Source organism: Monodon monoceros, unplaced genomic scaffold (genome assembly GCF_005190385.1).
Source record: "Monodon monoceros isolate NGI ecotype Baffin Bay Population unplaced genomic scaffold, NGI_Narwhal_1 Super_Scaffold_5, whole genome shotgun sequence".
Classification (NCBI taxonomy): Eukaryota; Metazoa; Chordata; class Mammalia; order Artiodactyla; family Monodontidae; genus Monodon; species Monodon monoceros.
Genome location: NW_021703782.1, coordinates 26507224 through 26522787, shown reverse-complemented (window position 1 = coordinate 26522787; position 15564 = coordinate 26507224). Strand labels below are relative to the sequence as shown.

The 15564-nt window shown below is 40.7% G+C and overlaps 1 protein-coding gene across 1 annotated transcript in view; it reads left to right on the top strand.

The window, feature by feature from the left end:
* Positions 1–15564, top strand: part of HABP4 (hyaluronan binding protein 4) — a 37062-nt gene that overhangs the window by 8166 nt on the left and 13332 nt on the right. The window contains exons 3-5 of the mRNA XM_029201451.1: positions 2391–2552; positions 2755–2823; positions 7187–7270. Coding sequence (XP_029057284.1) covers positions 2391–2552; positions 2755–2823; positions 7187–7270 — 315 coding nt within the window. The remainder of the gene's footprint in view (positions 1–2390; positions 2553–2754; positions 2824–7186; positions 7271–15564) is intronic.

Sequence of the window (15564 nt, the reverse complement as noted above, 5' to 3'; positions counted from 1 at the left end):
AAAAAAAAAAAAAAAAAAAAAAAAAGCATGTACCACAATGTTCATTGCAGCACTATTTACAATAGCCAGGACATAGAGGCAACCTAAATGGCCATCAACAGATGAATGGATAAAGAAGATGAGGCACATATATACAATGGAATATTACTCAGCCGTAAGAAGAAACGAAATTGAGTTATTTGTAGTGAGGTGAATGGACCTAGAGTCTGTCATACAGAGTGAAGTAAGTCAGAAAGAAAAACAAATACCATATTCTAACGCATATATACGGAATCTAAAAAAAAAAAAAGGTACTGACAAACGTAGTTGCAGGGCAGGAATAAAGGTGTAGACATAGAGAACAGACTTGAGGACATGGGGTGGGAGGGGGAAGCTGGGGCGAAGTGAGACTAGCATCGACATATATACATTACCGAATGTGAAATAGTTAACTAGTGGGAAGCAGCAGCATAGCACAGGGAGGTCAGCTCGGTGCTTTGTGATGACCTAGAGGGGTGGGATAGGGAGGGTGGGAGGGAGGCCCAAGCGGGAGGGGATATGGGGCCATATGTATACATATGGCTGATTCACTTTGGTGTACAACAAACTAACACAGTACTGTGAAGCAATTATACTCCAATAAAGATCTATTAAAAATATATATATATTTTATAAGAAGGGGATTATAAAGAAGCAATTGAGCATTATTTAATTGGGGGTGGGGTAAACCTGTGGGATAAAGAAAAATGATTTAAGGGATTAAAATAGACTAGAACACACAGGGTTATTTTTAGGGTCAGCTTCAGTTACTATTATATTATTAATGAATTTGTTATTTTATCAGTATCTGATCTAGAGTTCATGTAAATTTAGACCCGATTTTGACTATTGGCATTATTTTCCATATAGAGTTTTATGCTTCATTTCTTCTCAGTTTTTAGGTAGACTTCTTTTATGGCGCTGTCCAACTTCCTGGTTAAGAACTTACTGTTACTGTTCATTTGTCATTGTTTTAGAACTCTGCTTTAGATATTTACTGTAATGTGGAATCAGATTCTACAACAGTCTCTCTTTAAAATTTTGGTTTTGGTCCGGGGAGGTGGGAGACAGAAAAGCCAGCTTGGAGAATTGATTTAGGATGATGTTTCTTGAAAGAGACTGGCATAAAGTTAATGATTGGCCCTTCTGTATTTCTTTATCTTTTTGAGTAAGGAGAATTGTGAGTTTTGTATCTTTTTATCGGTGATTGTATAGTAGCTTTTTAATGTAACTTTCAGCCTGTTTCAGTAGACTGGAACACACCTCTAGTTCTGGTGTTTGAGCGACTAATGTCACTAGATTTCAATAAGTAATTTGTTGCTTTAAATGTTTTTAAAAGCCTTGACAAATTAAAAAATATAATTTCTTATTAAACTAGGATTTAACAATGAAAAAGATGAGGCCCTTCCTGCAGAAGCTTTGAGTCTGGTGGAGGAGAGACAAGTCCTCATAAAAAGTGACAGTGACCAGATGGTAGCAGAGAATGGATATGAGGAGAAGCGGGCAGTCAGGCCCTGGATCCAGTGGGTGTGGCAGGGAAAGAGTGAGAAAAGGGAGTTTCTTGGCTTGGACACTTCCATGTTGTGAGTTAGGGATCATAGTAGGAGCAAGGGGTCAGTGTTGGTCATGTATCTTCAGGGCCATGGGGTGACACAGGGGGATGTCCAGGAAGTAACTGGCTTTGTGGCCTGAAATCAGAGAGACCCCCAAATGAGAGACACAGGGTCACGTGAAGGGGCCATGTAGCATTAGCATAGGGACGAGGACGATGTGTACAGGAGGTAGGGAGTCAGGAATGCTGGTGCTCTTAAGGACAAATGTGTAGGTATCCAGAAGATGGGATATTCAAGACATGTTCCATGAAAAAGGCAAGGTGTAGAACCTTTCCCTATATGTAACTCTGCAGTGTCTGCCTTTGAGAAGTGGAATTGTGTGGCCAAGAAGCAAGAGGAGTACCTTGTGAATGTTTGGATATTACCTGTGTCAAAAATCATTTTATAAGGATGAGCAGGGAAAGAGAAGCCAGAAAGGGCAGAGGAAAATTAGTGGTTGGCAGTGTCAAATGATGCATAAGGGTCAGATGACCTAGAGACAAAAGTTGCTATTGGATTTAACAACAAAGACGTCATCTTCAGCTATCTTCCTCATCTGTGGGCACTAGTTGTAATTAAATGACTGTACGTGAAGGGTTCAGAACAGTGCTAGAGATAGTATGTGCTCAGTAAATTTAACTATTAATTTTTTTATTCAAGATACACGATTCTTTCCAATATACTGTAGCCATAATGTCCTTCTAGAATTTTTTTTAATCAAAAAAAGCCTTAGCTCTTTAATCCAATTCACTACTTTTTATTATACTCATCTCTTCCAAGACCAGTTGACAGGTTTGATCGAGAAAGACCACTGAGAGGACGTGGATGCCCAAGAGGGGGCATGCGAAGCAGAGGCAGAGGTGGTCCTGGGAACAGAGCTTTTGACGGTTTTGACCAGAGAGGGAAACGAGAATTTGAGAGATACAGTGGTAATGATAAAATGTAAGTTTCATTGTAAATGCTACTTTCCCTTTAAGATCTTGGTGTGAATCTGTTGTGTTTTAATATTTAGTTGACTTTATATTAGTATGCAGTTATTCCTAAGGGAGCTGATCCTGGGACAGTTTTTATGATCAGCTTTTCTGATTTGGAGATTGACTGGACACCAGCTTCCAGTTTAAGGGAATATTCTTTCGTTTTCTAGAGCAATCAGAACTGAAGACAACATGGGTGGATATGGAGTTCGCACCTGGGGATCAGGTAAAGATACCAGGTATGGTGCAAATGTGTACCTTCTGTGAACCTACAATTAAGTGGAAATATCTGGATCTTTATTTGCCTGTCTTGCAAATTATGTCCTCTGTGTTATGCTTGCCATGTCTTTATACTTGTGTGCTTTACGTAGCGATTGAATTTAGGCTTTTGTTTCATGAGATAACTTTTTAAAACAGTTTTGCTATGTTGTGGTTAGATTTGAAACTGCTTTCAAAATTCTTTTATCTTATTTTAGCCAAGCAAATTGTATATTTGCTGACACCCCAAGCACATGGCACTGTATATTTGCATATGCCTCAGAATGCTTTTTAAATTCCTGGATATTCTGTACTTTATTTTTCTGTGACCTTCCAAAGTTTTTGTATACATTGCATCTTTTTTTTAAAAATAAGTTTATTTATTTATTTATTTATTTTTGGCCGCTTTGGGTCTTCGTTGCTGCACGCAGGCTTTTTCTAGTTGTGGCGAGCGGGGGCTACTCTTTGTTGCAGTGCACGGGCTTTCCATTGTGGCTTCTCTTGTTGCGAAGCATGGGCTCTAGGCGCACGGGCTTCAGTAGTTGTGGCACACGGGCTCAGTAGTTATGGCTCGTGGGCTCTAGAGCGCAGGCTCAGTAGTTGTAGCGCATGGGCTTTGTTGCTTCGCAGCATGTGGGATCTTCCCGGGCCAGGGATCGAACCCGTGTCCCCTGCATTGGCAGGCAGATTCTTAACCACTGCGCCACCAAGGAAGTCCCTGCATCTTGATTTTATAAAATCATTTGCAGATCAAAGCTCAATGACAAGTTTCACCTGAGGTTCAAATTTGACATTTCTCAGGCTTTATGATATCTCAGATCTGTGCCAGTTTTGCTACTTAGGGGAGGTACTTGGTTCTGCTATTTCTGTCATTTCAGGGCTGCAGGGAAGTACGAGGAATGGGTTGCTACAGGATGTGTTGCAGGGAAGACTTTACACAAGTTTGAAGGCTTGAGGGGATCCAGACTTCCACTTTTTTTTTCTTTTGAAGAATATAAGCTCTTTACATAAACTTATTTTTCTTAAATTTTTATCCTTAAAAACAAACGTACAGGGCTTCCCTGGTGGCGCAGTGGTTGAGAGTCCGCCTGCCGATGCAGGGGACACGGGTTCGTGCCCGCCGGGAAGATCCCACATGCCAAGGAGCGGCTGGGCCCGTGAGCCATGGCCGCTGAGCCTGTGCGTTCGGAGCCTGTGCTCCGCAACGGGAGAGGCCACAACAGCGAGAGGCCCGTATAACGCAAAACAAACAAACAAAAAAAACAAATGTAGAAAATAAGATCAAATCTAAGATTAAATTTACTACCATTGCACATCTGTGTTGTCTTTGAAAAGAAACTTGTTGAATGTTTGTCAATCTAGGGTTCTATAGAATCTCAAATACAGACCTTTTCATTTTGTTCTATTTTACTGTAATAGTATATTTTTTAAAAGTAATACAGGCACTTTCTGCATCATCTGATTTACTAGCTTATTTAATACTACCACCCCATTTCAGTTTGCATTTGAGTTTAAAATCATTTTGGCTCCAAGTGTTTACTTACTCTAAGAGGTAATTATTGACCTTGGAACATGAAGAAGTGACCACGTGTGCTCCTGGCAGATGGTATGTCCCAATGTTAAAATGAAACGTGCCCCATGGCACTCATTTTGGATTGGTTTGTGAGTTATAAAGTCAAAGCTCTTAGGTGGTAATAATGTGTAATTGAAAGTTTTTTTGTAGAATAAGACTTTAATTTCTTATTTAATACATTGAGATTTTGATTTGCCACCATGGTATAGTGCAGCTGAGTTATGATTAATGAGGAAACAGCAGAGGTGAGCCTAACAATAAGTGATGTGTTCGTGGCTGACAAGGGCGAGTGCTGCACCGTGCATTGGAGGTGTGAGGGTTTTGCTGTAGTTTAGTATTCCTGTTTGAAGACATTGACAGTATAACTAGATCTAAGGGCAAGATGCTTTCAAAATGGTGTGACTGAGCCATTTCCATTGTTACTGGTTTTCTTCAAGAGTTTGACTGTTAGTACCTGTGCTGAAAATAGAATTTTCTCCATTTGTAATAATTTTAAAAGTGTAATATCAGATATTATTTTCTTGTTCCTAACTGGGATAGACACCCACAAATGCAGTTTTTAATAATACTGCCTTCCAACTTTTATTGTGAAGAGCCAAGACAGTTTTATGTAGTAATCAAGCAACACTGGATTAAATCTGTTCACTGTCATAGATTTGGTTACGTATGAAGTCTGATTGAATTTGAACTAGTTAACAAAGCCTTGAGGTGTTTAAAATTGTTTTGTAACCATACTTGTGCAAACAGGCATTTTCTACATTAGTACAACTGAAGTCAAAATATAGACATGGGCCCTGGAGCTTTATCTTTCTTCTAATAAATCCAACATTGGTGATTTACTTTCAACAAAATAATAAAATTTGCCAAAATAAATTGGTGCTAATCTTGAGACTTACTTGTTTTGTAGTTTTCATCATATGGTTCTATAAGCTATGGTTCCATTGAGCTATAAGCACAAAATTAGTTTTATGTTTATTCATAAAATAATTTAGGTCAATACAGGAGGGAGGTCTGTGATTTTTCTTCTAAATTGATTGACAGGTTTAAGAATTGCTAGTCTCTTTGTTTTGTATTCTGCTTCTTTTTTCTTCCCCTATATCGTTATAGCCCTTTTATGATTTTTAATTGTTGAAAGCTATGAACTGTCAGTGAATCCATGTTTTTATCCCCTTGGTTTATGACATGGCCAAGGGAATAAAGAGAAAGTTGGAGTGATACAGCACTGCCACTGCTGCTAGACTCCTGGATGCTAAAAACTCCCATGACCCATGAGGGTCATGCTGATGTGTAGAGGCTGCTTTTGTTAAAGGACTTCTGCCAGGCAGAGCAGCAGGGATGTCCTTCCAAACAGGGAGAACATTTGATTTAGGACCTTTTTTAAAAGTAAAAATTATTTATTCAAATTTTGTGTTGGAAAACTGAGTTTTTTTTTAAGTTGATAACAATGGCTTTGAGTTGAGAATTAAAATACTTTTAATGTAAAAACTCTATTCTTTTATTATAGTTCAATTTATGTTTATTTATTTTTTAAATTTATTTATTTATTTTTTGCGGTACGTGGGCCTCTCACTGTTGTGGCCTCTCCCGTTGCGGAGCACAGGCTCCTGACATGCAGGCTCTGCGGCCATGGCTCATGGGCCCAGGCGCTCCGCGGCATGTGGGATCTTCCCGGACCAGGCAGGAACCCGTGTCCCCTGCATCGACAGGCGGACTCTCAACCACTGCGCCACCAGGGAAGCCCAATTTATGTTTATTTAAAAAAAAACTAATTTTATGAAAATTTTTCCTGAACTGGGGATGAAAAAGTGCTGGGTTCTGAATGTACAGTGTAAAATATTTCTATTATATTGACCAATTTTAGCATTTTCCTGAGAATGAAATTTCTTTTGCTGGTACTTTTTTAAAAGTAATGTTCAGATAGGATTAATATCAACATAAAAAATTTAAGATTATGTATTTAAAATTCAAAGTGTTTTTCACTGTGCTGTAATTTCTAATCTGTAGATTATGTATTTAGATGTGATGGTATGTAAATTGATGTTTCAAAGCCTTATTTTTCTGGTATGGTTATCACCAGCTTGTTTGTAATCCTACACATTCCTTTTTGTGGAATGTTTCCACTTTCTTGCCATTTTCTAAAGTTTGAAATGGCATATTCTTATCTATTTTAAGTCACTTAACGCAGGTTGAAAATTTTTATGGCCCCTGTTAATATTTGGAATTTCCTAGTATAATAAGAGTTTGAATAATTTTCTGGTCCTTTACAATCTGTTTTTTTACCTTTTTTTTTTTTTTTTTTTTTGCGGTACGCAGGCCTCTCACTGCTGTGGCCTCTCCCGCTGCGGAGCACAGGCTCCGGACACGCAGGCTCAGCGGCCATGGCTCACGGGCCCAGCCGCTCCGCGGCACGTGGGATCCTCCCGGACCGGGGCACGAACCCGTGTCCCCTGCCTCGGCAGGCAGACTCTCAACCGCTGCGCCACCAGGGAAGCCCCTACAATCTGTTTTTAATTTTAGGCCATTCATGGAAACTTGTATTTCTCAAAGTACTTTTCACACTTTTGAAATAATTTATATGGATTAGCAATTAAGAGCATTTTTCTTCCTCTTTTTTATTTTGATGTGGATTACCTGTATGTACATGTTAATTCCTTGAGGGATGTTTACTTAAGAAAAAGGACATTGAAATGTGTTTTTTTTCTATCTTGAATATGTAAGGGCATTGATGTAAACAGATTTGTGTGACTAGAGTGGTTCTTGCTGCTTTGCAGTGACACGGACCCGACTGCCCCCATGGAAGAGACCACAGTGGTGGAGGAGTCCCTGGGCCCCCTGGAGGAGGAATCTCCAGCCAAGTGGGTATTTCATTCATTTTCCCCATTGGGTTGTTGGTCTTTTTCCTAAAGATTTATAAGAGGTCTTCATAGAATAGGAAGCTCAGCCTTTCATCATATCACAGAGGGTTATCTTCTTAACGTGTTAATGAATAATCAAACTAATTAATAGTTCAAATCATCTAATGAATGATTATTAATGATAATTAATGGGTTGCATTCAAGTATTCTGTCCTGTGCCTACAACTTATTTTCCATCAGCAGCCTGTACTGTGTCTAGTCTCTCTTTCCTCAGGACCCCTATCTTTTGTCCCTTTATTCTCTCCCAGTCCCTCCTTCCTCTTTTCTTCATGGAGCTTAGTTCCCTGGTCCATCTGTAGCACCCTTGCCAAGGCTTTAAACTCCCTTGCCCCTTGGGTCTATGAGTACCTTGCTAGCAAATGCACCCACCTCCTGGACAACCGGTAGCCATCTGCCTTCTTTCTGCCTGTATCCACAGGCTGAGCACTGCAAGATACTCAGCAGGGCTGATGGGAACCCCTGTAAATTCCCCATCACCACATTCTGAAATGAGCCCTCAACACTGCCCAGCAATGCCCATTTCTTGGATTCGCTCTTTCCCCCCCACCCATTACAATGACTGGTTCAGTCCTTCTTGTCCCCTCAGAGCCCTGACATTGCCCCCCACTTTCCCCTTCTTCCATCCTTCTGACACCCCCACCTCCTCTTTCATTTTCTGGGTACATCTTGGCCTCCTTTGTCACAGAGAAATTACACCACTCTCAAAGGTGCAAACCTGCCTGCACCTGCCTCCTGGGCTTCTTCCCTTGTGGTAAGGGCTCCTTCCCTTCCCCATCCCTCCACCAGCCTCTCCAGCGTTTGGATCCCATTTCCTACTGACTTCAGAGAAATCTCACTATCAGTTAGCTCCTTCATTTTTAGGCATACTCACTTCCTTCCTCCCAGCTCTGGTCTTCTTATCAACATTTTATCTGCGCTCAATCTCTCCTGTTTTAAGCCTCTCGTTGCCCCTACATTCACATTCACCTGCCTTTTTCGGGGTTATGTGCATTCTTTCTTCATTTCCTCCCCTTCACTTCATCCTCACTTCACTCCAGGTCTGGCTTTGTCCTCATTGCCCTTCTGAAACAGTCACCACATGTCTCCAGACCTAACAGATGTTTCGGTCTGCATCTTTCTTGACCTCTCAGAATATTTGACTTTACAGGCATACCTCAGAGATATTGTGGGTTTGATTCCAGACCACCTCAATAAAGCGAATATCACAATAAAGTGAGTCACATGATTTTTTTGGTTTCCCAGTACATATAAACGTTATGCTTAGACTGTACTGTAGTCTATTAAGTGTGCAATAGCATTGTGTCTAAAAAAAACAATATACATACCTTAATTTAAAAATACTTTATGGCTAAAGATACTAACCTTTTTAACATATTTATCATCTCAGCCTTCAATGAGTCATAATCTTTTTGCTGGTGGAGGGTCTTGCCTTGATGATGGCTGCTGACTGATGAGGGTGGTGGTTGCTAAAGGTTGGGGTGACTGTGCAGTTTCTTAAAATAAAGACAGCAATGAAGTTTGCCATATTGACTGACTCTTCCTTTCATTTGAACACTTAGAGGCCATTATAGGGTTATTAACTGGCCTAATGTCAATACTGTTGTGTCTCAGGGAATAGGGAGGCCCCAGAAGAGGGACAGAGATGGGAAGGCCAGTTAGTGGAGCAGTCAGAACACATACAACATTTATTGATTATGTTCACTGTCTTATGTGGGTGCAGTTTGTGGCACCCCAAAACAATTACAATAGTAACATCTTTGTATCATTGGTCACAGATCACCATGACAAATATAATAATAATGAAAAAGTTTGAAATATTTCGAGAATTACCAAAATGTGACACAGAGACGTCAAGTGAGCAAATGCTGTTGGGAAAATGGTGCTGCTAGACTTGCCCAACGCAGGGCTGCCACAGATATTCAATATGTTAAAAAGGCAGGATCTGTGAAGTGCAATACGACAAGGTATGCCTGTGTTGATTTCCTCTTAACCACAACCTCCCATTGGTTTCTGCATTCTTCTGGCTTGCTTTCTGCTGCTCAGTTCCTCCTTTGCAGACTCATCCTTGTCTTTCCGCTCTTTTAAAATGTTGAGTTCTTCAGGGCTCTGCCTTAGGCCCTCTTCTCTGTGTCTAGTGTCTCTTCATAGGGTCTCATGCACTCCTGCAGCTTGAATTGTCATTTATCCCCTGACTCCAGAGTATATACCTCTGGCTCCAACCTTCAACATGGACTGCAGGCCCATGTGTCCATCTGCCTCCTAGACACCTCCCCGTGGGCATCCCAAATGCACCTCATGCTCAGTGTGGCCAGGACTGAGGTCCACAAGCCCCCACCCTCATTAGGTGTTTCTGTTTTGCGGAACGGCATCGCCATTCATCCAGTTGCACCAACCAGAAACCTAGGAGTCATTCTTGAGATTTCCTTCTTCTTGACCCACTGTCTCCTCAAAATCCAATCTGTCACCATGCCCTGAGGATTTGTACCCTTTTATATCTACCATCTCCACTCACCATCATAGTGTCTGCTACTGCTATCTGCTCTCTCACCAGAGCTCCTAATGGGGCTCCTTGCATTCTCACATTCTACCAACCCACCCGTTTCACACCAAAGTGGCTTTCACACTGCCATTCTGATCATCGTGCCCCCACCCCTCGAGTAAGACCCTCCCCCCGGTGGCTTCCTGTCCTTTTTCTGTCCCTTGCCCTGACCTGCACAGTCCTGCATGGTCTGGCCCATGAAGAGCCCTCAAGTTCAACCACTCCTGTGCCTTCTCCAGGTTCACCATGTGGCCCTTATTTCATGTTCCCAAGCACCTTTCTCCAGCTCCTATGCCACACCTACCAAAGAGCTTTTGCAAGTGCTGTATTCTTGTTTTTCTGTCCCTCTCCTCCACGCTCCCTTCACCCTTCACCTATTTATTTAGCTCTTACTCATCCTTCAGCTGAGAAGAGGCAATGCTTAAGAGCAGAGACTCTGAGCCAGTGTTCTGGGTTCAAATCCCAGCTCTTCCATTTACTAATTTGGCTAAGTTATTTAATCTTTCTGTGCCTCAGTTCTCTTCATCTGTAAAATGGGAATAATAATAACAGCTACATCAGAAGGCTGTTATAAGGATTGGTTGGGTGTGCATGTGTTCCATGGAGAGTGGGGCCTGGCGTGTAGTTAGTGCTGTATAAATACCTACTATTATTATTGTTACTTATTACAGGAGTAAAGTGCTACGATTGATGATTGTGAAAGCTGTTACTTTACTATTCAGAACAACTAAGTAATGTATTTAATTAAAGAAATAGATTAATATGAACATTTAGACCAGCAAGTTAACTAAGAAAATAGATCAACAGTGTATATGAATGTTAAGAAGTGAGTTAACTAGATACCTTCAGGAAAAATTGGATCCTTTTTGAGCCAGTAAACCATTTATCCAAATTCAGGTAATATAAAGCAGAATAATAGAGAGTAAATTATAGCGTAATTGTAATCTTTGGAATTGATTGAGGTACTCTAGCATTCATAATATTAGACAAAATAATTCTTTCAATTAATCAGTTATTTTGAAAGACAAAATAATACTTGATGATTTTGTTGGCCGTCTCATTGTCTGCAATAACCTAGTGGAGCTAGTCAGCAAATCTCTCTCCCTCTGCTGAACATGCTGAACAGTGAGCATCCAGTTAAAATTGCAGGAGCTGCAGTGCACCGCAGCTGCAGTCTAGTGACAACCGCACTGAGAAGTTCTTGTTTCTGCACTGCCTTGTCAAATTTTAAAATTATTACTAACATTTCTAGTAATACAATTACAGTTTTTTATAATTTCAAAATTAGGCTTGTATATGCATTCTAGGATGGAGATGCTCTCTGATCTTGGCTTTGTCGGGATATTGATCTAACACCCAAGCTTTCGGTGTTCAGCCAGAATGTATATTTAGTGCAACTCTTGGTTTAGAACTTCTTGGTAGGTGAATTTAATGTACCCTTGCTTATTTTCAAACCTGCAACCCAAAGTACATACATTTTCCTCAAATTGGACACATTTTGTCGACAGTTACATGTGCTATGCCCTTCCTTCTTCATTTCATTACAGAAGTATTACATGTTTCTTGTCATGTGGTGTTCTAATGTCCAAGAATACCTGTGACAGTTTCCTGTTTTGCTTTAGGAGTAAGTCTAACATTTACTGAGCATTTCTTGTGTGCCAGGAACTGTTCTAAATGAGTCTATGGCTTAACTCATTTAACCCTTGGCTGCCTGTGAAGGAGAAGGTACCGTTCCTATTCTAATGCTGAGACATACAGGTTAAACAACTTGTAGTAAGTGTCAGAGCCAGAATTTGAACCAGGTATTGTGGCACAAACATTCATGTTGTTAACTGTACTGAATGGTAGGAATGGTTAAAAGTGCCATTTAGACTAACTTGCTATTAAGAACTGCAAATGGGAGAAGGTGGTTCTATAATCAGGGGAAGAGCTGCCAGGATCACTGAGGATTTCCTATTAAGTAACATAGATCAACAACTCCCTTCCATCCTTAAAAATTTAACTCTATGAAAAGAGAATGGTGAGGAAGCATTATTAAAAAATATCTGCAATGAAATATTTTGCACTTTGTTTCCAAGGGTATTTGCTTAGACAATGAAGATTGTTATGTACTGAGTCTTCTTAAAGCAGGACCACAGCTCCTTAAAATTTTTATTGCAACTTTATGAGGAGCTCCAAGTTTATCATGAAATTCACTTCCCTTTCAGTACTTTTTTTCTTTTATTACTTTTTTGGCTGCGTAGGGTCTTAGTTGCAGCACGTGGGATCTTTCATTGTGGCGCGTGGTCTCTTCGTTGCAGCGCTCGGACTTCTCTCTAGTTGAGGCACTCGGGTTTTCTCTCTAGTTGTGGCGCACGGGCTCCAGGGCGCTTGGGCTCTGCAGTTGTGGCACACGGGTTCCAGAATGTGTGGGCTCTGTAGTTTGCGGCACACGGGCTCTCTCCTTGAGGTGCACGAGCTTAGTAGTTGTGGTGCGCGGGCTTAGTTGCCCTGTGGCATGTGGGATCTTAGTTCCCTGACCAGGGATCAAACCCACATCCCCTGCATTGGAAGGCAGATTCTTTACCACTGGACCACCAGGGAAGTCACCCTTTCAGTACTTTGGAAGGAAGTAGGAGGTATTATTTACATGTTAGGTTAGATCCACTTGCCGCAGTTAAGTATTCAGTGAGTAAAGTTTTATTTCTAGAGCCCACTTTCCTTGATTCACTGCACATTTTCATTCAGGTGAAAAAGTATTGCCTGAATGGAAGTTTGGACATCTGAATTGATGATTTGTATGCTTCCTCTGTCCATATCTTGACTATCTTCCATCTAAGCATTTTTTCTGCCATCTTATTCCCTAAAGAGCACAGAGGTTAAATGCGGGCTTTGGAGGTAAAATGAATGGATATGAAATTTGGCTCTTTCATTTATTTGTTAGTTGTATAGCCTGTCTCCTTGATTTTCTTACCTGTAAAATGGAGCTGTTAATTTTTTTTTTTTTTTTGCGGTACGCGGGCCTCTCACTGCTGCGGCCTCTTACGTTGCGGAGCACAGGCTCCGGACGCGCAGGCTCAGTGGCCATGGCTCACGGGCCCAGCCGCTCTGCGGCATGTGGGATCTTCCCGGACCGGGGCACGAACCCGTGTCCCCAGCATCGGCAGGCGGACTCTCAACCACTGTGCCACCAGGGAAGCCCGGAGCTGTTAATTTTAACTAACTTGTGGCATTAATTATCATGAGCAAATTAATGTAAAGCACTTTGAATAGCATCTGGCACCTAGTAAACATACAGTAAATATTAGCATTATTATCCCATTTATTTCTACATAAAGATAACTGTTGTTAAAATTTCTTCTGTAATTTTACCCATTTAGAAACAAAATGTATACTTACCAAATCTGCATACAGCATTGTTCACATTACAAGTCATAGATTTGATGACTTATACCTATGAGCAGTTTTGATGAAAAATTCTCTCCAACAATTTTTTATCATATTGGGTGGGCCAAAAATTTCATTTGGTTTCTTCTGTAAGATGGCTCTAGTAGCACTTAGTTATCTTTAACTTCACAGGAAACAATTTTGTTACATTGTACGTGACAGCTGTCATATCAGCATGCATTTAAAAAAGACATAAAAATTGGTGAATTTTTGTGTAGCCTTTTTAATATTGAATATGGAAGAAAAACAACATTTTCGGCATATTATACTTTATTCTTTCAAGAAAGGTAAAAACGCAACTGAAATGCACGAAAAGATTTGTGCAGTGTATGGAGAAGGTGCTGTGACTGATCAGATGTGTCAAAAGTGGTTTGCAAAGTTTCGTGCTGGAGATTTCTCACCGGACAAAGCTCCACAGTTCGGTAGACCAGTTGAAGTTGATAGCGATCAAATCAAAACAATCATTGAGAGCAATCAATGTTATGCCACGTGGGAGATAGCCGACGTACTTAAAGAATCCAAATCAAACGTTGAAAATCATTTGCACCAGCTTGATTATGTGAATCACTTTGACGTTCGGATTCCACCTAAACGAGAAAAACCTTCTTGACCCTATTTCTGCATGCGATTCTCTACTGAAATGTAATGAAAACACTCCGTTTTTAAAACAAATTGTTGGGGACTTCCCTGGTGGCACAGTGGTTAAGAACCCACCTGCCAATGTAGGGGACACGGGTTCAAGCCCTGGTCTGGGAAGATCCCACATGCCGCGGAGCAACTAAGCCAGTGCGCCACAACTACTGAGCCTGTGCTCTAGAGCCCGCGAGCCACAGCTACTGCAGCCCGCGTGCCTAGAGCCTGTGCTGCGCAGCAAGAGAAGCCACCGCAATGAGAAGCCCGCGCACTGCAATGAAGAGTAGCCCCCGCTCGCTGCAGCTAGAGAAAGCCTGCACCCAACAGCAACGAAGACCCAACGCAGCCACAAATTAATTAATTAATTAAAAAAAAATTGTGACAGGCGATGAAAAGTGGATACTGTACAACAATGTGGAATGGAAGAGATCGTGGGGCACGCAAAATGAACTACCACCAACCACCAAAGGCCGGTCTTCATCGAAAGAAGGTGATGTTGTGTATATTGTGGGATCAGAAGGGAGTCCTCTATTATGAACTCCTTCCAGAAAACCAAACGATTAATTCCAACAAATACTGCTCCCAATTAGACCAACTGAAAGCTGCACCCAGTGAAAAGCGTCCAGAATTAGTCAACAGAAAATGCATAATCTTCCATCAGGATAACGCAAGGCCACATGTTTCTTTGATGACCAGGCAAAAACTGTAACAGCTTGTCTGGGAAGTTCTGATTCATCCTCTGTATTCACCAGACATTGCACCTTCGGATTTCCATCTATTTTGGTCTTTACAAAATTCTCTTAATGGAAAAAAATTCAATTCCCTGGAAGACTATAAAAGGCACCTGGAACAGTTCTTTGCGCAAAAAGATAAAAAGTGTTGGAATTATGAAGTTGCCTGGAAAATGGCAGAAAGTAGTGGAACAAAAGCGTGAATACATTGTTCAATAAAGTTCTTGGGGAAAATGAAAAATGTGTCTTTTATTTTTATTTAAAATACCGAAGGCACTCTTTGGCCCACCTGATAAACCAAGAACTGTAAAGGTCTTTGAATTACTCAAAAGGGGATTGTTAAATTTAGAGTGATAGCAGTTATGTTGCTTTTATAACTGTTAGAAATATACTTGCATTAGTCCTTCCTGGAACTGAGAATTAGCTATATCTCTTCCTGTTGAATATCCAGTCTTTGCTAAAACGGCAGTAAAAACTACATTCAGAGCTGATTCAAATGGGAAATGGAATCTGCCTTACAGAACTGTCATAGAATGTGTTTTGTTTGTTTAGAGTGTGTTTTTTATAATTATTTTTGGTCAATAGGCAATGAATTAAGGAGCCTGTCCTTGGTGATTTTATACTGCTCCCAAAATGACTTGTTGAAATGGCAGGTGATAAAGGAGAATGCATGGGGGCATCTGTAAGAACACCTTCAAATGAGGCACATCTGAGTAAAGGGTGTCAGGCTGATCACTTTCATGGATGGAATCACTTGTGGCAGATTCTCTATTCTGAACTGCACTATTTGCTTTATTTTGGGTGTCTGTGTCACTTCAGGGCTGCATTTCTTACATGCCTTCTACTTTTTCTAGTTGTTTATGTTTATATATATATAAAGCCCTAGATATATTTTTTAAGACAAA